Source organism: Scyliorhinus canicula, chromosome 7 (assembly GCF_902713615.1).
Source record: "Scyliorhinus canicula chromosome 7, sScyCan1.1, whole genome shotgun sequence".
NCBI classification, from domain to species: Eukaryota; Metazoa; Chordata; class Chondrichthyes; order Carcharhiniformes; family Scyliorhinidae; genus Scyliorhinus; species Scyliorhinus canicula.
In genome coordinates this window covers 73,847,349-73,870,864 of record NC_052152.1, presented here as the reverse complement: position 1 = coordinate 73,870,864, position 23,516 = coordinate 73,847,349, and the positions used below count along the sequence as shown (strand labels likewise).

Sequence of the window (23,516 nt, the reverse complement as noted above, 5' to 3'; positions counted from 1 at the left end):
TATGTTGGGGTGTGCCCTTCTCCTCTAAATGTGTGTGTATATATATATATATATTTATATATATATGTTTCTTATTCTGTGTACATAACGGTAATTATACCTTGTTCAAAAAAACCCAATAAAAACATTTATATTAAAAAAAAGCTCAAGCAAAACTGGAATCAATGGGAATCGGAGGCAAAACTTTCTACTGGTTGAAGTCATATCCAGCATAAAGGAAGAAAGTGGTGGTTGTTAAAAATCAATTAATTTAGCCCAGGAACATTACTGCAGGCATTTCTCAGCATCATAGCGTCACTACAGTGCAGAAGGAGGCCATTCGGCCCATCGAGTATTCACAACTCTCTGAAAGTGTACCCTAGCTTGGGCGAGTCCTCCACCCTATCCCCTTAACCCAGTTACCCCACCTAATCTCTAACCTTTTGGACACCACGGGGCAATTGATAATGGCCAATCCATCAAACCTGTACATCTTTGGACTGTGGGAGGAAACTGGAGCACCCGGAGGATACCCATGCAGACATGGGGAGAAAGTACAGACTCCACACAGTCACCCGAGGCGGGAATTAAACTCGGGTCCCTGGAGCTATGAGGCAGCAGTTCTAACCACTGTGTCACCGTGCCACTCCGGAGGATAGTGTCTTAGGCCCAACCATCTTCAGCCGTTTCATCAATGACCGTCCTCCATCAGTCAGAAGTGGGGTTATTCGCTGATGCTTGCACAATGTTCAGCACCATTCGTGGCTCCTCAGATACCAAAGCAGTTGGTGTTCATATGGAGCAAGAACTTGGCAATAAACTGCAATGAACATTTAGGCTGCATAAGTGCCAACGGCCATCTCCAACAAGAGAAAATCAACTCTTTCCCACATGATATTCAATGGCCTTACCATCGCTGAATCTTCCACAATCAATACACCTCTGGGTAGCCATTGACCAGAAACTGAACAGATCACAGCTGATACCATCCATGTTATTTCCCAATACCTTCTCGTTGAATGCATGGGTGAGCCACCATTGAAGGGAAAGTTGCAACAAACAACTAAACAAACGATAACAAAGCCTGTGACCCAGATGGTATTCTAGCTGAGGTCTTCAAAGCTGGTGGGCTTCAAAGACTCCTTGCATTCATCTACAGATTTGGAAGGAAAAACAATCCCCCCCACAACCAAATTGATTTCATGAATGTAACAGTTCTGTCTTCAAGGAGATAAATCAAGTTGTGGAAACTATTGAGGTCCTTCCCTTTTTTCCCATAGCAGGAAAAATCCTTCTGATGAGCCTACTTCCAGTGGCTGAGGGAATCCTCGCAAAAACACAGTGCTGCTTTAAAAGACCATCTAGAGGAACCTCTGCCATGGTCTTTGTTCCCAGGCAGATTATTTTTTAAAAAAAATTTAGAGTACCCAATTTATTTTTTCCAATTAAGGGGCAATTTAGCATGTTCAATCCACCTACCTTGACATCTTTGGGTTGTGGGGGCGAAACCAATGCAAACATGGGGAGAATGTGCAAACTCCACACGGACAGTGACCCAGAGCCAGGATTGAACCTGGGACCTCGGCACCGTGAGACTGCAGTGCTACCACTGCGCCACCGTGCTGCACTTTCCCAGGCAAATTCAAGAATAACACAGGAACTCTTCAGTGCATGCATGAACTTGACCAAACTCATTGACTCAGTAAGTTGCAAGGCTCTGTGGATTTTGCTCCAGAAATTTAAATGTTCAAAGTATTCCTTGTCAACAATCTGGCAATTGCTTCGTAATGATAGGACTGCAACCGCCTTGAGTGGGTGAAGGGCGATTTGAAACAGATATCTTCAAAATCTGGACCCGTGTTAAGAAAGGCTGTGTGATATAAATTGAGCTTCGATTAGGATAAATGGTCGGCACAACATCATGGGCTGAAGGGCCTGTACTGTGCTGTGCTGTACTGTTCTATGTTCTATATGCCCCATTGCATACAATCTACCTGGCATTGTCTATTCACATCAAATATCAACTGGCCGCACGGTGGCCTAGTGGTTCGCACAGCTGCCTCACGGCGCTGAGGTCCCAGGTTCGATCCCGGCTCTGGGTCACTGTCCGTGTGGAGTTTGCACATTCTCCCCGTGTCTGCGTGGGTTTCGCCCCCACAACCCAAAAATGTGCAGAGTAGGTGGATTGGCCATGCTAAATTGCCCCTTAATTGGACAAAATAATTGGGTAATCTAAATTTTTTTTTTTTCAAATATCAACTGCCCTCTGGTGAGTATTAAATACCATCTAGATAGAAAACTCTTCAAATAGAAAACTCTTCAGCCTAGTCACCTCTGTGCCAAAACTAAAGCGACCACCATAGGTTTATATAATCTACAATTTACTGCAGTGTTGCTGCCCACTCTGCACCAGATTTGCAAGTCACTCTCCATCTCTTCAATTCTGCACAAAACAAACTCAAGCCTGACCTTGAATGTCGCCAAAACAGAACTCATATCTACCAAGACTTGGTCAGCCAACATTCCATCTCCTGTACATGTTGAAGGAGACACTCTGGAATATGTTGAGCAAGGCCTATATTTTGGCAGCTACCTCTCTCAAAAGGTCATCATTATCAAAGAGACCCAAGACCGGATCAGCTAGACACCCTCTATAAATTGCGGCAATGCATGTTTGACAACACAGACTTTGACAAATCAGCAAAAGTGAACAGTCATTGTCGACATGCTGCTGTACTGCAGTGAGACCAGGACTGTGTATCAGTAAAACAGAAGAGCTCTGGAGAAATTCTATCAGTAATCCTTCTGCCGCATCCTCCGATTCAACATGACCACTGAACAAATGCTAGTATCTCCCCAGAAATAGTGAACTTCTGGAATATGTTGTTGGCTGAGGAGGGATCGCATCATAGGCAAACTAAGTGGTTTTACAAATTAAAAAATTGTCCAAATGATCAGTCAAACTGGTTCTAATCACTTGAGTGAGTTGGAAAAGGATTTTCCAGACTATTTCATTCCCTTCTTGCCCCTGCGTTATGATTTTTTTGTGCCCCTCCTAACAAAATGACACGACTGAAGGGGTAAGGTTTGGAAATGTCTAGCCGCGATGCTCCTGATCATGAAAATGAAGCAAGTTTGAAGTACCAGCCAGTTTTTTCTTATCTTCCATTTTTGCACATTGATAAATGGACCCTCCTGGTTGGAAGGTGCATCATCAAACCCAATCAAAACATATTCACTAGATTTTAAATCATCCATTTAAGTCTTTTGAACAAACTAACTGTTATTACCAAACCAAGGCATGTGCCATTGTTATTTAAAACTCTTGATTTCCAAAAAAAGTGTAGAGCTTAGCATAAACCACATCTTAAAACAGTGAATCTTTATAACCACTACTAGTACTTCATAATAGCCAGCTGATAAGGCTGTACAAAACTTATTCTGATAAACACAGGCAACAACTAAAAAATCATTACTGCCACCAGCAGGAATTTGAGCAAACTGGAGACATTTGAAAAGCACAAGTTAGTTTATTATATGGAAATTGAAAACTAAATACATTTAAAAGTTACAACATTTTATTAGGTTATAGCAACAAATAAATGATTTCCATACCTATACAATTAATTGAATCAGTCAACTGACCATGATTTCAAAACCCATCTGAGATGACCACAATCCCACTCCACCCCAATCCCTCCACTTATTTTGCATAATATTTTATACCTTAAGTACTCCTTTCAGAATACTGCCACCAGCCACACCACCTTTTAAATCATCCACTTCACAGCCAGGCTTGTTGACATCAAAGGATCGAATGACTGCATTGATAGAAAGAAAAATGTATTAAAAAATGAATTCAATTTGCCTCAGCACCCCTCAGGACCAGGGGAAAAAGGAATGCCCAGGATTCCAATGATACTCAGTGGAAATTAACAGACACTGGCTAAATCCAACATCTTATATTTAAGCAATGCCTTAATAAAATGCCACAAAGGTGAAAACAGTGAACAGTAAAGTGAGAGAAGTTAGGTAAAATGACCAAGACAGCCAGATTTAATTTTGAAGACGCTTTTAAAAGAGAGTAGTAACAAAACAAAGGATTTAGGCTGAACACCCAAGAGTGTATTGCTAAAGCAGCTAAAGGCTATGAGACTAAAGGTCATAGTGGGAATGGCAGTGGTAAAGAAACCCAAATCGCTCAGGAACATAGTCCTATTAGGCTATTGTTAAAGCTTAACTGGTCAAAAGTACAGCGTATCAGATCTAGCAATGGAAAGCTTTCAGTGCTAGGATATTAAGTTGCACAGTTATGTGGAACTGAATGGTTAAAAATGACAGCCCCTAATGACAAACCCCAGGGATATGTCAGGCTAGTCAATTAACCTATAGCACTGTACCCATACCTGGTACCAGATAATGGAGTCTGCTACAAAGGATTAACTCTATTACTCCATTGTGCATGTCATCTTTGGGGCAACACGGTAGCATTGTGGATAGCACAATCGCTTCACAGCTCCAGGGCACCAGGTTCGATTCCAGCTTGGGTCACTGTCTGTGCGGAGTCTGCACATCCTCCCCGTGTGTGCGTGGGTTTCCTCTGGGTGCTCCGGTTTCCTCCCACAGTCCAAAGATGTGTAGGTTAGATGGATTGGTCATGATAAATTGCCCTTAGTGTCCAAAATTGCCCTTAGTGTTGGGTGGGGTTACTGGGTTATGGGGATAGGGTGAAGGTGTTAACCTTGGGTAGAGTGCTCTTTCCAGGAGCCGGTGCAGACTCGATGGGCTGAATGGCCTCCTTCTGCACTGTAAATTCTATGTAAATGTTGGATTTCAACTTAACTTCCAAGATTCAGATGACCTCCTCAACTCCCTCATCCAAGACAAAAAAGGGGTCCTCAGAAGCAAAAAGGTTGATACTTCCAGTGCATTTTACAGTGACTGACATTATATCCTAGCTTGATTTGGCCCTTCGCACATTAGCATCAAATCTGATCACCAGCAGAAAAGTCTGCTTGACTTTTCCCTCCACTCATCCTGGAATGTTATGGCCAATTGCGAAACCCCTACTGCCAATCCATTTGAAATCAGTTAACTTAACACAGGCAGGAGATCAAATGCAGTGCTCGGTAACATGTAAAAAATTAGCACTTCCAGATGTAAAAGTAATGGTTTGAGTGGTGTTGCATCTATAGTATATTGCACAGTGCAAGTAAAGACAATTGTTCCAATGAGTTAGAAAATAGCATGAAAAGAATTTCAACGTTTGCATACTTAAACGTCATAGAATTCTGACACTGTAAGAGACCATTCAGCCCATCCAACCCCCTGAAAAGGTACCCCACCGAGGCCCATTCCCGCACCCTACCCCTGTAACTCCACCTAACCTGCAGATCCCTGGACACTAAGGGGCACAATTGTTGCATGGCCAATCCACCTAACCTGTGCATCTTTTGTCTTGCGAGAAATTATGTATCGGATTCAAAAAGCATCACAAAGAATTCAACATTTTAAAGAACCAGTTACCACTTACCAATTAGCCTTGGTTCAGAGATAAAGTCTCGGATGGGCACTGGAATTTTTTTTACAATATATTCGCATACTACTTCAATGTTATATTTCAGCTGTGCTGAGATTGGAATAATTGGTGCCCCTTCTGCAACTGTACCTGCACATCAAGACATGAAAAGGTATTAGGCGATAAATCCAAAGAGTACATCAGCAACAAAGCAAACATTACACTCTGATTAAGAAAAGGGGAAGGATAAATCAGTCCAGAAAATGTCACTAGTGGGAAAACTTGAAAAATTGAAACCGAGTGAAAATAATAAAAATCCAAAAATTGAAATTGAATGAAGTCTGGACGACGCCAGCATGGATTTGTTAAAAACAAATTATGTTTTATTGCTCAATAAGCTTTAGTAATTTAAGATGTGTATCGTATCATCTCAATTTTGTCTTTCAGTAATACGGAGTAAAACAGCTTCCCATAACTGCCACCCTAATGCTGCTAATGTCTAGACAAGTGTCAGACTCCGGCTCCCCTCAGCCTGAATTGCAGTATCTCAATGTATTCAAATTAATATTAAATGAATAAACTCAATGATTATTTAAAATTAATGATGTGGGTTACTTATCTTTGTTTTTAATTTAAAGTGCCCAATTTTGTTTTACCAATTAAGGGGCAGTCATCCTCGCCTTCGTGAGGTGTGCTCCGTATACCACCTTCAGCTGCATCAGCCCCAACCTCAGGCATGAGGTGAAGGCATTCACTCTCCGGGGCACCTCACACCAGAACTCCTCTTCCATTTCCTCTCCCAACTCTTCCTCCCACTTTGTTTTGGGTGCCAGGGCACAGGATGGAGTGGTTGCTCTCCAACCTATCAGGATCCGCCTTCGGGTGGTCAACGAGGCGACGGCTACAACATCTGCCTCCGCACCCGTTTCCAACCCTGGCTGGTCGGACAGCCTGAATATGGCCTCCCGGGGGCCTGGGCCGTTTCACGTGCCCCACTTTAGAAATTACCCGAAAAACCTCCTTCCAGTAATTTGGACAGGACCAAAACATATGAATGTGATTAGCGGGGGCCCCCACATAACGTTCACACACATCTTCTACTCCTTCAAAGAATTGGGTTATCCTCGCCTTCGTGAGGTGTGCTCCATATACCACCTTCAGCTGCATCAGCCCCAACCTCATGCATGAGGTGAAGGCATTCACTCTCCGGGGCATCTCACACCAGAACGCCTCTTCCATTTCCTCTCCCAACTCTTCCTCCCACTTTGCTTTGATCCCTTCCAGTGGTGCCTTCTCCTCTTCTAAAATAGCTCCGTAAACCGCTGACACTACCCCCTTCTCCAGTCCCCCTGTCGTCAGTATCTCCTTTCTTTTTTTTAAATTTAAGAGTACCCAATTCATTTTTTTTCGAATTAAGGGGCAATTTAGCGTGGCCAATCCATCTAACCTGCACATCTTTGGGTTGTGGGGGCGAAACCCACGCAAACACGGGGAGAATGTGCAAACTCCACACACACAGTGACCCAGAGCCGGGATCGAACCTGGGATCTCGGCGCCGTGAGGCATCAGGGCTAACCCACTGCGTCACCGTGCTGCCCCCTATATCTCCTTTCTGGCAAAATCTCGAACCTGCATATATCTAAACATTTCCCCCTGCTTCAGCCCATACTTCACTTCCAGCTCCTTCAATCCTGCAAACCGACCCCGAAGAAACAAATCTTTGAGTGTCTTAATCCCCTTCTCCTCCCATTTCCGAAAATTTCCATCCCACCTCCCTGGCTCAAATCTGTGGTTCTCCCGAATCGGCATTTCCCTTGACCCTGCCCCCAACCCGAAGCGTTGGCGAAACTGCCTCCAAATTCTCAACGAAGCTATTATTACCAGACTGACTGGTGGTAATTTAACCCGAGGATCACCACACCTCGGCAGGGGGCAAGGTTGAGAAGGCAGGTCTTCATGAATAACCTCAGTCAGTACGGGAATTGAACCCACGCTGTTGACCTCGCTCTGTATCACAAACGAGCTGTCCAGCTGACTGAGCTGAAGTAGTTTGTTAGATGCCAGGAAGTATACAGTGGTATTTCCCAGGGGTTGTTACAAGGACTACTTATCTTTTTGATATATATTAATGACCTGGACTCGGCAATATAGTTTCAAATTTTGCAGGTAGTGCAAAACTTGGCAATGTAGTAAGCAATGCGAATGATCATAAAACTTCTGTTGGACACAGACAACTGGTAAAATAAGCAGACACACAGATGAAATATCATAAGCAGACACACAAATTGAAATATTGCCTTGAATTCTTGCTCCTAAAACCAAATTAAATGGCACAATTTCAAGGGTGCTGGGGTGGGACGGGTTGGATTGAAAAATTGACACGGCTACAGGGGAAGAGAAAGTATGATTAATTGAATAGATCTACCGAAGAGCAGACACAGGTATGGTCTCTTTCTGTGCTGTATCATTCTACAATTCATGAAATCAAACAAGTAAAAACTGTTCAAGTTTCATTCAGAGCCAACTTACCCTGAACAAAAGCAAGTATCTGTTCATACTGTTCCTTTGCTTGACTTTCCTTTACAAGGTCAATCTTGTTCTGCAGAATCAGAATGTGTTTCAATTTCATGATTTCAATAGCAGCCAGATGCTCGGAGGTCTGAGGCTGAGGGCAAGATTCATTACCAGCTGACAAAGAGAGAAAGAAGCATGAACATTACATAATAGAATTAATGTTAACAATTCTTAATTCTCGATATTTTATTTTTCCACTTCAATACTCACTGGATTAAAATTTAAAATGGGGGGGGAAATTAGGCATAAGCTGTAATCAAACTGAAATATAATATATTAGCTTATCACAAAAACGATACATTTATAGACCTCTGGGGATGGACAGGAAAGAAGCATGTCTACGTAAAGGTATAATTTCAAATACCTCCCACACGTTGACACTTTAACCTGATAAGCATGACCCCAAGAACTGAATTAAATGCCCTCATGACCTCTTTCGGGTCACTACAAATTAGTTTGATTCTTTACTGCTTGCCATTCATACATATGTAGCGCTAGGAGTAGGACATCTAGCTAACTTATTCACTTCCTTAGGTAACACTGCTGATGTAACTGCAGGGGCTTCGCCACTTGACTGGCTAATTACCATACACAACCTAGGCCTGGATCGATAGGACTTTTCTCGACCCTCACGAATCAACAGCATCCAGACAAAGCACCTCATCACTGAGCCACACTTTCAAAAATTAGACATCACTATTAGACGGGGCCAATTCTTAAATACCGAAGGGACCTAGGATCTCTCTCGCAACTGAACAAGTCATTTAGCCTTCAAGATGATTTAGAAAAGAACTTGAGTCTCTTCACAAGAAATTATTCGATTATTCATAATAGAAACCTATCTAATCACAAAGTGCATTCTCTAAAAGAAAAATGCTGTCACCTGATACTTGATCGAATGGTCATCCAATGACAGCTTCTATTCTATAACTTTATGGATATGGTTTTAACTCAGCGAGCCAATATGGTTATTGGCAGTGTAAACCAGATCTAATCCTTCACTCCTGACAATTTACACAAGCAAAATATAAGGTGGGATGAACTTTGTGAAGTAAGCGAAGGCAGTGCTTTTCAGGATTGCTTAAATCGTAAGGATCTGTACAAGGACTCTGCATTCAGAGTAGAATACAGAAACAATTAAGAATCATGAAACCAAGAACATTCTGCAGGTGATAACTAAGGTCACTGTTCCAATTACCTATTAATAGCAAAGCTGCATCCATGACAGCAGCTCCGTTCAACATAGTAGCCATTAAGATGTCATGTCCTGGGCAATCCACAAAAGATACATGCCTATAATAGAGGAAAACAACATTTTTAAAAAGTCGCTTAATTTAGTCGACTTTTCTCCCCCTACATCCCATCGAAAAGTAAGAAATGGACAAAGGAGTACTCTTACGTATCACTGTTTGACCATAGAGACAAATGAAAAATCTAAAACGTGTGACTGAAGGAAAACCACAAGTAATACCTCATAAATTACTAACATTTTTTAAAATCACATCATTGGAACTCCGAGGATAGTCACAAAATCCTAAAAATCAAAGAGTTTAGTGAATTCCATAGCAGTAATATATAATTATGAGCAAGATATTTCCATGTTTATTTTTTTAAACCAACATCACAAACAGTAACTTGTATTTAAACAAATGCAGAGAAATGGTCCAAGATGCAACAGGTGTGATCTGACAAAAAATGTTTTTTGAATATTTGTTTATAAAATGTGGGTGCCATTGGTAAGGCCAGCATTTATTACTAATCTCTAATTGTACTTGAGAAGATGATGATCAGCAGCGTTCTTGAAGCACTGCGGTCTATGTGGTGTAGTTACCTCCACAGTGCTCGGAGTATTCCAGGATTTTGATGCAGTGGCAACAAAGGAACAGCGATATATTTCCAAGTCAGGATGATTTGTGTGGCTTGGAGGGGAAATTGCAGGTGGGGATGTTCCTGTGTTCCTGCTGACTGATCTTGTTCTTATAAGTGATGGCAGCCACAGGTTTGAAAGGTGCTTTCGAAGGAGCCTTATTACAGTGCACTTTGTAGATGGTACACATTGCTACTTTCGTGTGCCAGTGGTGGTGTGACTAAATGTTTAAGATGGCAAACGGAGTACCAATCAAGTATGCTCATTTGTCCAGAATGCTTTTGAGCTCAAGTATTATTGGAGCTTGTGAGTTGTCATTGAGACAAGTGGTGAGTGTTCCATCACACCCCTTCCTTGTGCCTTCTCGATGGAGAACAGGATTTGGGGAGTCAGGTGGGTTATATGCTGCTGAATTCCCAGCTCTGGTTTGCACTTGTAGTCATATTTACATGGATGATCCAGTTATCTTTCCAATCATGGTGCCCGGCAGGTTTTTGCCGATGGGGAATTCGGTGAGGGAAATGGCAATGAAAATCAAGGAGATTCCCTCTTTTGGAGATGGGGACTGCCTGGCACGAATATTACCAGCTATTTGTCAACCCAAGATTGAACGATGACCAGGTTTTATGCATGCTGGCAATGACAGCTTGACTAAAAAAAATATCAGGTTGGGTGATTAAATACATGGTTCATGAGCTGGACTTTAAGGAAGATCTTAGATAGGGGTGGGGGAAAGACAGAGAAAGATTGTGCTTGGGGGGGGGGGGGGGGGAGAGAAGAGAGCGAGCGAGAGCGAGAGAGAGAGCGAGAGAGAGAGCGAGAGAGCGAGAGAAAGAAAGAAGAGGAGAGAGAGAGAAATTCCAGAACAAAGAGACTAGATGTCTGAATGCAAGGCAGGTCAAAGAGATGCCACAGGAGGCCACAGTGAAGGGAGTGGTGTACAGCAGGGAACTTCTGAGGCTGGAAGAGGTCAGATGGGAGGAGCAAGATCATTAAGAGTTTAAATAAGGCAAAAGAATTTGTTTTAAATTGGAGAACTAGGTGATCAGGAAAAAATGTCAGACAACAATAATAAGGTTAAAGTATGAGTGAGGTGAGGGACAGTATTGTATAGAATATGGAGTATTGAATTTTGCAGAGAAAATATATGGGTGGAAAATGGCCAAGACAGAGCTGGAAAGTCGGGTTTGAGGTGACATATCCATGTGGGAACTCAAGACACAATGGGTTGAGTCAGGACAAGAATCAATTGGGAACTGGTCAGATAAGAGCTGAATTAAGGACAATCTTATTGAACTGGACAGTAGAGCAAATACATTGTGATCATGCGTTAAAGGCTACAGAGGATGAGAAAACAGTGCACCTTGGACACAGTGATGGCCAATTGTGATTAGGGTATACTACGAGTCTGGTGGTGGCTACCCTCAAAATTTGGGGGCAGTGGAGGCGGCATAGGGGGGAGGTGAAGGCTTCAATTTGGTCCCCGATACGGGGGAACCACCGGGAGGACGGATGGAGGGTTTTTGAGCTGGCACAGGGCAGGTATCAGGCGGATGGGGGACCTCTTTCTCGATGGGAAGTTTGCGACCTTGGAGGAGTTGGAAGGAAGGTTGGGCCTCCCCCCAGGGAACACCTTTAGATACATGCAGATTGGGGCGTTTGTTAGGCGGCAGGTGGCGGAGTTTCCACTGTTGCCGCAAAGGGGGGTTCAGGACAGGGTGCTCTCAGGGACGTGGGTCAGTGAGGGGAGGATCTCGGCAGTCTACCAAGTGATGCAGGAGGGGGAGGAGGCCTTGGTGGAGTTGCTGAAAGATAAGTGGGAGGAGGAGCTGGGAGAGGAGATTGATGAGGGAACGTGGGTGGATGCCCTGGAGAAGGTGAATTCCTCCTCCTCCTGCTCGAGGCTTAGTTTGATTCAACTAAAGGTGCTGCATAGGGCGCACATGACTGGGACAAGGCTGAGCCGGTTCATTGGGGGAAGAGGACAGGTGTGTCAGGGAGCCCACCAAACCACACCCACAGCGCATGCCCTGCGCTGGAGGGCTTTTGGAGGGGCGTCGCGGAGACGCTGTCAAGTGTGGTTGGTTCCAGGGTTGAGCCGGGCTGGGGGCTCGCAATATTTGGGATGGCAGCAGAGCCGGGAGTGCAGGAGGCGAAAGAGGCCGGTATTATGGCCTTTGCGTCCCTGGTAGCCCGCATGCAGGATTCTTTTGCAGTGGAAGGATGCGAGGCCCCCAAGCGTGGAATCCTGGATCAACAATATGGCTGGGTGTATCAAACTGGAGAGGGTTAAGTTTGCCCTAAGGGGGTCGGTGCAAGGGTTTTTCCGGCCGTGGCAGCCGTTTCTAGACTTCCTGACGGAGCATTAGGGGGTGGTCAATTTCAGCAGCAACCGGGGGTGGGGGTGTTCTTTACTGGGTATGTGTATTTGTTTCCATGTTAATTAATTATATTTGTTAAGTTATTGCTTCTGTATTTGGGTGGGGGGGGTTACTGTTTTTTCTCTTTTCTTCCCTTTTGTTGGTTAAAATTTGTTGAAAATTATTTTATTTAAAAAAAATTGTGATTAGGGTTGTTTCAGTGATGAGGGGGCAGAAACCCGATTGGACATATTTGAATATAGAGTTGCAGGAAAGATCATAGAATGGTACAAACGGGAGACTATTAGAGCTATCCAATTAAACCCCCCCCCAAAACAAACTCCCCAGGGGCCAGATGACATGTTTCCCAGGTTACTGTGGGAGGGAAGGGAGGCGATTGATGTAAAACTCTTTGACTCTGTGACAAGACCAAATGGCACTGCTCCCCAAGAACTTTCTCTGCTATTCAAAGATCATGATTATATTGATATATGATTTGCCGTTAACAAATCTGTTCTGACTTTCATTCATCAACCCATACTTTTCTAAATGCCAATCAATTTTGTCCTACATTTCTTTCTCAAAGATGGACATGGATTTGCAAGGTGCAAGTTCATGGTCTTTAGAGAGGAGACTAGACTGATGATTTTTTTTGAGCAGCTAATGAGTTAGAAAATAGAAAACCATTTACAATGTCACAGATCTAATTGGATATTTGCAGTAATTCAGAAAGCGAATTTAGTACAGATAATAAGCAACGCTAATTATCACTTATTTCATTAAAAGGTTTTTTTTTAAAAAGAAAAATTAAATAGGAAGGATACATGCTTATGTTTAGGAGCAAACCACTGAACACTAATTGATGTCTGTAAACATTTCAATGTCAGTTTAACCATAAAATGTAAACAAATTCTGTGTACTCATATAATGTTGCAGGCCAGCAATATGTTATCAAAAAATTCCAAAAGCATGGTGGAAGTTTTTATCTGTCGTCCCAGAGAGCTGCAACGGCTAGCAAAAATTGCTGTAAAATGTTACCAGATGTAGTCAATGCAAACCAAATATTGTAAGACTTAAGTGTCCAAAATAATTCTCATGAGTGCACAGATGCTAAATCTTATCTCTATCTTTCATCTAGATTGCACCAACCTGACTAGCTTGAAATTTCCTTTGGTTCCAGGAATATCTGACGGGAATTCATCTGGTGTACTGCTACCACACGACCTGTAACAGTCAGGCCTTGGACAACTGGGATCATCAAGTTTGTAAACCTAAAAAAATTAGAACTAAATGAGTACAGAAAAAGTTTAAAGTTTTATAAAAGCCAGCAATTAAGGCTAATGACTAGATTTTGTAATTGAAATAAAACCTGTTAAATACCAGCAAATTATTGACCTTATTCACAGAAACTAGGATATCTTTCATAATAAAATTAAACAATTTAAGACTATAGTTTATCAATTTGTGTTCCATCAATTATTTGCACTTTGAATAACAAAGGCAAACAAGTCAAGGCTTCAAGTCAACAAGATTGTCATACTGTATTACTGCTGTTGTATACACTGATGAACAGCTAGATGTCAAATTTTAAATTCTTCAGCTATTTGGCAGCCTCATCAGCCTGGTGTAGAGCAGTGAGAATGCGACTGAAAGACAGGTCAGGGCACATATTCATTCCGGGTTATACGGTTGGCGTTATGCCATAGGTCCTTCCACAGGTCCGCAGCAGAATTGCCTAGCTTGGGCAGGTTGGCCACCTTGAGAGGAGGCATTTGCTAAGTGGGTGGGTGCTGTCTTCTACCAATGGCAGATCCAGATTTTTGTGCACCTTTCTAGTAATAGTGCTGTGCTATCTACAAGACAGATTTCCAGTGAGGCAATGCTGCAGAGCACAGGTAGCCAATTTGTGTTTGTTGACTGGATTACTCCTGAGATGTTCCTCATGGTCTCATTCATCTGGACATCTACCAGCTTGCAGTGTGCAGAGTTCTTCCAGACAAAGTGCAGGACTCAGCCACTGAGCAGCAGAGAGCCAAAGGAGGTTCTTAAAAGTTTGGGTGTTTGCACCTGCGGGTTTGCTGATCAGATTGTTGGGAGTCTTCAATTTAGCCCCACAGTTTAAATCAAACACAGGGCGATTTAACTGAACATGAACTACAAAGCTGGAATTATGCACTGCTCTTCATTTCTTTTACCTTTGCATTGGCATATCCCAGCTTGATAGTAATATTTCTTTCCAGTTCATTTTTAAATCGGACAGTCTGAACACCAGAAATAGCTTTAACTACAGTGGACTTTCCATGGGCTACGTGACCAATTGTGCCTAAGGGAAAACAATTAGTTGGAACACAAGTTAAGTTACTGCATGGTTTATGTACACAACATACGTCAAAATCTGAACTCAAGTTTAGTTAAAAAAAAAATTCCAATTATTATTTTTTGATTAACTGAGCAGCCAAAAATGCAATCCAGTCAGATCTCTTCCCCTTCATTTACTGTGCCCATTTTCTTATGCTATTGTAAAGTGCCATGAGACTTTTAACATAAAAGGTTCTTTATAATTTTAAGTTGCCAAATGAAATGGGAGACATCTTATTTTAAAAACTGTGTTTCCAGGTCTTTTCCATAAAGGAAAACATGCTTTCAGGTCCCCTTAACATCTTTTATATGTGTCAATAAGATGGCCTCACAATCTTCTACGCTACAATGGATAACAGGGCCACCCTGTCTAATCTTTCTTCACAGGATAACTCATGTCATGCCCCCTACATCACAGGTATCGATTAAGTGAACCTTCTCTGAAGTGCTTCTCACTCATTTATATCTTTTTTAAAATATGGAGACCAAAACTGCACACAGTACTCTTGATGTGGTCTCACCAACACCCAACAAAAGATTGCTACTTTTATATTGCAACCCCTTTGTAATAAATGACAACATTCCAGTTGACTTCCTAATCACTTGCTCTACCTGCATGCTAATTTTTCTGGATTCATATAGCAGGACATCCAAGATCCCCCGGTACCTCTGCATCTCTCTCCATTTAAATAATATGCTACTTTTCTATTCTTCCTGCAAAAGTGGACAAGTTCACATTTTCCCACATGATACTGCATCTGCCAGTTTTTTGCCCACCTATTCATGTCCCTTTGCAGACTCCTTATGTCATCTTCACAACTTACTTTTCTAGCTATCTTATATCAGCAGATTTAGCAAACACACATTCAATTCCATCATCCAAGTCATTAATACAAACTGAAAATATTTGAGGCCCCACCACTGATCGGCAGGGTGGCACAGTGGTTTGCGCTGCTGCCTCATGACGCCAGAGACCCAGGTTCAATTCCAGCCTTGGCTTACTGTCTGTGTGGAGTTTGCACCCCGCCCGCCCCGTGTTTTCATGGGTTTCCTCCAGGTGCTCCGGTTTTCTCCCACCATCCAAAGATGCGCAGGGTAGGTGGAAAGACCATGCAAAATTGCCTCTTAGTGTCCAAAGATGTGTAGGTTAGGTGAAGAGGTGATTCGGATAGGACAAGGGAGTGGGCTTGGATGGAGTGCTCTTTCAGAGGGCCGGTGCAGACCTGATGGGCCAATTGGTCTCCTTCTGTACTGGAGGGATTCTACGATCCTGTGGCACCCCACTCGCTGCAACTTGATATCCTGAAAATAACCCATTTATCCTCACTCTCTGCTTCCTGGTAACAGTCCTCTATCCATGCTATTATGTAATGTCATCCTTACTTAGCGGAGCTAAGCCTCTATCTTTTCCTAGCTTCATGTCCTTCCTAAATGACATGTCTCCTTGAAGATTTAGGTCCCAGTCTTTGTCATCTTGCAGCCTTAATTCTAATACCATAAAATTGTAAAACCAACTTGGGCTTCTCCACTCACTAGATTTTTCATTGTCCAACTTGTTAGCCAACTTCCAAGTTGCTCAGATGCTTACAACTGAATAGATATTTGCCATTCATAATTGTAAATGGTGCAAAGACCAAGTGGTTTCCTCTGGGACAATGTTTAGAGTTATGATATTTATCATTGCAGGTTGTCTAATACTTGAGACAAAGCTTCAACCAAAATAAAAAGCAGTGGAAAGATTTAATTTTGTTTTGATCTATTGTAAGGGATTTCTCTTTTAAACATGTACCATGGTACATAGAACAGTACAGCACAGAACAGGCCCTTCGGCCCTCAATGTTGTGCCGAGTAATGATCACCCTACTCAAACCCACGTATCCACCCTATACCCGTAACCCAACAACCCCCCCCCCCCCTAACCTTACTTTTTAGGACACTACGGGCAATTTAGCATGGCCAATCCACCTAACCCGCACATCTTTGGACTGTGGGAGGAAACCGGAGCACCCGGAGGAAACCCACGCACACACGGGGAGGACGTGCAGACTCCACACAGACAGTGACCCAGCCGGTAATCGAACGTGGGACCCTGGAGCTGTGAAGCATTTATGCTAACCACCATGCTGCCTTTTTTTTTTAAGAATAGCCCCCCCCCCCCCCCCAGCTCTGAAGAGTCTAATTTGGCCTTGTACTTTGATTGTACACATTTTTATATTCTTCATTGAAATCATTACACGATTTGCCAAAAAGGTTCTGAATCTGTCAAATGGGATTGTGTAGCATCACGTTGCCATTATTCTCTTGTTTCTGTTTTCAAATGTTGCCTAGACCGAAAAGATTAAATTCTGATGGCTGAAATTAGATTTTGTACAGATTCACAGCATAATACTCTGAAACTATACATCTTATTTAGAGGGCACAAAATATTTGTGGAAAATAGAGGTAATCATTAACTATATAATCTAACTATACTGGTGCATTCTCCATGGCAACATGCCCACTAGAATCCACTTGCTAACAAATCAGCACTCTCTTCTCATACAGTACAAATTTGTTGTTGCCCCTAAACTTTCCTTGTGAATTACCCTGATGAGTGCAAAACAAAAAAGCTTCAACAAAAAGTATTTATTTCAGTAATATTCAAATGACTATCTAAATAGCACTAGTGAAAATGCCTTTTGAAAGTTTCCAGATACAACTTGCAACATAATTGCACATAATACTTTTTCATCACAATCTGCAGAACCTTTTTTATATTTAAGGTACAGCAAATACATGTACTTGAAGACTTGTGACTAGAAAGAATTTAAAAGATATCCGTCATAAAATTTTGCGCCACAAGTTCAATTGATAGAAATTGCTTAGACTACCCAGTCTTCAAAATCCAACTCGAACACAATGTACAAAACAAGCATCTACCTCCAGTTGAAAATGAACATTCAGGTAACCAAGAATGAGCCAAAAGGCTTTAATAACTCACCTATATTGATAGTAGCTTGCCTGCTGATAACTTCAGGAGAAAGAGGTGTTAATTTGGTAACATCCTGTAAAACAGAAGCACTGGATCACAAATCAAATATTTCAGGATTTTTCTTTTGGACAAATCTGTTCATTATTCTGCCAATCACACTGACTCTGGACAAGTGCTTTGTTTCTCCACTACAACCATTGCCACTCTCTTACCTTTTGTTTGATGACATCTTTGTTATTTAATCCCTCCCACCATCTAAACAAAACATTATTTTTGTTCTCCCACCCATCACTTTTAATAGCATAAAGCCAACCACATTTCTACCTTCCTTCAGTTCTGACGAATCAGATTTGATATGTTAACTCTTTCCAGATGCAGCCAGACCTGCTGTGTATTTCCAGCATTTTTTGCTTCTATTTCAGGTTTCCAGTATACACAGTATTTTGCTTTTGTCACAGGAAATATGAATTCCTGACCATGTCACATCAAACAACTTTAGTAAAACACATAGAGATTGCACATTATCCTTTGTCATCCTCAGGTAAAACCTGGACAAAATAGAAATGCCCAATTTGGGATTCCAACTTTAGAGCTGCAAACTTCAGTTTGACTGTTAACAGGTTTGGTGATATTTCAGACTATTCTTCCTTGCTAAGCACCTAGCAATTGGCAGCGAGCATATTTCCTAACACCTTTCACCCTTCCAAACTTATACTTTGACAATGAATGTGAATATATTTGTAAAAGGCATGACAATTTTGAGTTTCACTACAGTATTCAAATATCAACCCCAACTAGCTGTTAGTGGTGGACTGTCACTTTCTTTTTGGTCTCTCTTTCCAAAAAATTACATCCCCAAATTATCTGCTAACCATATGGAGACAGTGCATTAGCAAGCTAAGTGAACAGCACCAATCTGGCTACTGGGCAGATTGTAGCCAACTAATCATAACTATTTGGACCATAATATCAGGTCTATTTTTTTCTTTGACTGCAGGCAATGGCAAAGCAAGAGACGGGAAAGTTGTGCTTCCAGAAGAGCAGAGAAAGTGGATTGGTAGTTAGGATGGAAATCCCCCCCCCCCCCCCCCTCCACAGGTACACTATTGGCAGTGTGATCCGCAACCCAGGTTTGAACATGCCTATTTTTACCACCAGACTTTTAGAACCTGCTCTGTTTTGTCAGGTTTTCATGTTTTCCTTCTCTAACCATAGTCACTACCATTTAACATAAACACTTTTAATGGTCAAGTTGAGCAGCATGGTGATACAGTGGTTAGCACTGCTGCCTCACAGCACCAGGAACCCGGGTTCAATTCTGGCTTTGGGTGACTGTGTGGAATTTGCACGTTCTCTCCATGTCTGCGTGGGTTTCCATCCGGTCCAAAGATGAGGTCAGGTGGATTGGCCATGTTAAACTGCCCCTTGGTGTCCAGGGATGTGCGGGCTAAGTGTGGTTACAGGGTCGCAGGGACAGGGTGGAAGCCTGGTTAGGGTGCTCGATCGGAGGGTCGGTGCAGATTCGTTAGGCCAAATGGTCTCCTTGCACTATAGGGATTCTATGATTTTATGTGACAATCATTAGCCATTAACATTAATTTGAAAGTTGCCAGTTATAGCACTTTATGTGCTCTGTTCATTTTGAAGACAAATAAACCGAGTCAGCCAGTTTCCAGAAAAATCCTATGATAAGTTAATTGTGACTAAGTGCTAATTTCCTGGCTTTATCAGCCACTGCATTCAATGGGCAAACTGCATTCACATTAATGAGCCAGCCATAAACGTTTTGGCGTGTATCATACACATTCACTGGGTCTCGTTATATTTTTTCGTTTTCTCTTTGTGCCTCCTTTTGTCCGATACAATTATCACCGGTTCTCCTAATCAATTTCCAGTTCATTCTACTCTTTTTCTTGTGTACTTTTTTCCTCCCCTATTTCTATCAATCGTCCTTTTTATAAGTTGTTCATATATAAAATCTTCCAGAAGGGATATGCCTGAAACGAAAAAAAGTTGTTTTTGATTCAGCAAGCTTGTGATTAATGCTGCCTCTCTCCCCTCTGTAAAGGACACTGAAGTTAAAGTTACTGAGTGAAAGAAAGTTGTTAACTTGAGCATACAGATGCACAGAATTATTCGATCTCCCCCTATACCCCACCTGAAACAAATGTTTGATGTGCCTACATGAGGACCAGATTAAGGCTACAGCAAATAAGAATCATATATTTAAGAATGTAGCCACCGTCTACATCCACATGAAAGATGAGATTGGCATACTGATGGTTCACAGTGAGCCTCATATTGCCTACGAAAGTAGCTTATTTTGGTTAGGAGAGGGCTAAAATGTGGCAGATGGAGTTTTATGTGGATAACTGTGAGGTCATGCCTTTTGGTCAGAAAAATGGGACGGCAACTTATTATCTAAATGGGGAGACTTCAGGTGCTCCGTTAGCTGGGTCTTCGAGTCACAGAAAACTAGCGTGCAGTTACAGCAAATAAAGAAAGCGAATGGAATGTTGGCATTTATTGCTAAGGGAACAGAGTATAAAGGTAAGGAAACGTTGTTGCAACTATACAAGGCATTGTATAGTTCAGTTTTGTTCTCCTTATTTGAGGAAAGATCGAGTGGCTTTGCAGTCAGTTCAGAGGAGGTTTACTAGGTTGATTCCAGAGATGAGGGGTTTGTTGTATGAAGAGAGATTGAACAGTTTAGGCCTAAACTAATTTAGAAGAATGAGGGGAGGTCAAATTGAGGTATACAAGACGATAAAAGGTATGGATAAAGTAGACATGGAGCTAATGCTTCTTCTTGTGGGGTATTCTAGAAGAGGTCACAGCCTTAGGATAAGAGGTAGCACATTAACAAAAGGAGTTGAGGAGAAAATACTCCTCCTAATGGGTTGTGAATCTGTGGAATTTGTTATCCCAGAGTGCAGTGGATGCTGTGACTTGAGGAGTTACAGATTTTTAATGCATAACGGGTTGAAGGGTTATAGAGAATGGGCAGGACGGTGGAGTTAAAGACCAAGATGAGATCAGCCATTATCAAATGGCGGAGCAGACTCGGTGGGCCAAGTAGCCTAATTCTGCTCCTATATCTTATGAACTCACGAAAATATGGAGCAATAGTTTTCTTGGGTGACAAGTGCTCATCAGTGAATATGAAGGATTACTGCATATAAAGCAAACCATCAAGGACAAGAGGAAGCTGATGGAGGCACAAAATGAGCCGCATTCCTCGTTTTCAAATTTTGCCAGGTCTTGCATGACTACTCAAAAGCTGGAGATTACTAAAATTGTGCATGCAGCCTCTGACACCAGTTTATTTTGTTATCGACTCCTGTGCTCCTTCATTGGCAGGCCCTTTCACCCATCAAGTCTTTTCCCTTTGGAGTTCAATCCCCTATCCCTCAGTCTTCCAAAATAAATTCATCATCTGCTGCTAGCACCATTCCCAAACTTTTTGTTTATTCCTTTTTTCCCTCACGCTTGCCATGCACTTCACCACTCTGCTCTGCCAAGTGCTGAGATGTTGGTTTATGTATGAAATGTGTCAGAAATATAAATTTACTTCACATTCACAGGATCATCATGGGTTTCACAGGAGATCTTACTGAATCTACTAGAATTAGATCCTCATGAAATCTGAAATAGGTGCTTGCCAGGTGGCCGATACAATTAAGAATGACATCGTACTGAAAGCCCAGTTTGCCAAGTAGGCGTTACACTTGGAGAATTTTGAAAATTGGACATTAAAGGAGTAGGATGTTTCCAACTGTATCGAGAGATATCAGATCAAATTCTGACAAAAGTATCAGTGAGATGCTTAAAATCAAAACTAGAAAGAATTAAAAAAATATATAAATTAGAGTACCAATTTTTTTTCCCAATTAAGGGGCAATTTAGCATGACAAATCCACCTACCCTGCACATCTTTGGGTTGTGGGGGTGAGACCCACAGACACAGGGAGAATGTGCAAAGGAAGAAAATTCCTACACTGTACGTCAGATGAACAGAAATAGACCATTCAATTCCTCAAGCATATCTGTTCTGCCATTCCAGTAGATCAGGAATGTTCCCAGTTTACATGTTTTTTCAAGATGTCTTCATACCTCCATCTTACCAAAATGAAATTGATCAATCTACATCAACCAAACAGCTCTGGTTGACAAATAATAACTGAAACAATAATTCCTCAGAGCTTGAATGAAAAATCTGAAATTAATAAACTGCTTCAATATTTGGCAACAATAGATTTATCAATATATTTTCTACACTGAGAAAGCAATGAAACACCAACAGCATTTAATAATAATCGCTTCTTGTCACAAGTAGGGCTTCAATGAAGTTACCGTGAAAAGCCCCTAGTTGCCACATTCCGGCGTCTGTTCGGGGAGGCTGGTATGGGAATTGAACCCACGCTGCTGGTCTGTTCTGCATTACAAGCCAGCTGTTTAGCCCACTGTGCTAAACCAGCCCCTACTTATCATTCAAAGACGACCATCAATTAATTGAATGTCAATTATTTTGCAGGTTCAATATCTGATCTGGCAAAGCTAGTACAAACATACAACTGATAGAATTATACAGCAAAGCAAGCAGCTAATCAGTCCATCGTCCCTGTACCAGTTCTTTCATAGAGCTATCCAATTAGTCCCGCTCTGCTGCTCCTTCTCCAAAGCCCTGCAATGTTCCCCCCGTCAAGTATTTATCCAATCCCCTTTTTGAAATTTGCTGCTAAAACTGCTTCACCATCCTCCATGTCACTGCATTCCAAAGCAGCATAACTTGGTGTGGAGAAAGAGGCAAAAGAATGAGCGGTATCACGGCGCTGAGGTCCCAGGTTCGATCCCGGCTCTGGGTCACTGTCCGTGTGGAGTTTGCACATTCTCCCCGTGTTTGCGTGGGTTTTGCCCCCACAACCAAAAGATGTGCAGGTTAGGTGGATTGGCCACGCTAAATTGCCCTTTAATTGGAAAAAAATAATTGGGTACTCTAAATTTAAAAAAAAGAATGAGCGGTACATTAAACCATCAGTTCACATGTGTCCTCTGGTTACCTATCCTTCTGTTAATGGAAACAGCTTCTCCTGATTTACTCTTGCCAAAATCATTCAGAATTTCAAACATCTCTACCAAATCTTCTGTTAACCTTCTCGCTAGTAAACAATCCAGTTTCTTCAGTCTCCCAATACGAAATGTCTCTGATCCCTGATACCACCCTAATGACTGTCTTCTGCATTCCCTCGAAGGCTGAGAGATCTTTCCTCCAGTTTGGTGTCTGGAATCGGGCACACACTCCAGCCAAAGCAAAGTTTGATCAATTTGAAAGTGCTGGGAAAACTCAACAGGTCTGGTGGTATGTGGAGTGAGAGTCGATGTTTAGTCCACTATGACGCTTCTGCACAACGGGGGGGGGGGGGGGGGGGGAACACCCGTGTTTATAAACCACCTTCCCCAGTTGTCCTGCCGCCGAAGATTTGTACACACCCACCCTCAGAATTTCCTACAGCCAGCCCCCTTTTTACAAATTAAGAACTGGAGAACCAGAGGGTGGAACATGGTCACTCGCTGTGTTTTGGGGGGGGGGGGGGGGGGGGGGGGTGACAGACTGCTCCCCGTACAGAATAAAATAACTGGGTCCAGGGTCACAAATGACCCCAGGCTCTGGGTTGCATGCAGCATCTATTTGGGGGGGGGGGGGGGGGGGGTGAGCGGGGTACTGGGAACCCGGGCCTATCCAGCTCCAGGTGAGGCAGAGTCTCCCCCTCAAAGCCACACGCTGCTGCTGCTGCTGCTACTCCTCCAGAAACGCGCCGCCTGCCTTCGCTCAGCCAAGCCCGCGTGTGGCCCATGTGCTGCGCTGGCTGAGCCCCTCCTGCATCGCTC

General features: G+C 42.5%; 1 protein-coding gene across 1 annotated transcript in view; it reads right to left on the bottom strand.

Moving 5' to 3' along the window:
• The window catches only part of eif2s3 (eukaryotic translation initiation factor 2, subunit 3 gamma), a 39,783-nt gene that overhangs the window by 16,076 nt on the left and 191 nt on the right, over window positions 1-23,516 (bottom strand). Inside the window, exons 2-8 of the mRNA XM_038802226.1 lie at window positions 17,637-17,700; window positions 14,494-14,621; window positions 13,448-13,569; window positions 9,270-9,364; window positions 8,027-8,185; window positions 5,513-5,647; window positions 3,706-3,800 (exon numbers count right to left, since the gene is read on the bottom strand). Coding sequence (XP_038658154.1) covers window positions 3,706-3,800; window positions 5,513-5,647; window positions 8,027-8,185; window positions 9,270-9,364; window positions 13,448-13,569; window positions 14,494-14,621; window positions 17,637-17,700 — 798 coding nt within the window. The remainder of the gene's footprint in view (window positions 1-3,705; window positions 3,801-5,512; window positions 5,648-8,026; window positions 8,186-9,269; window positions 9,365-13,447; window positions 13,570-14,493; window positions 14,622-17,636; window positions 17,701-23,516) is intronic.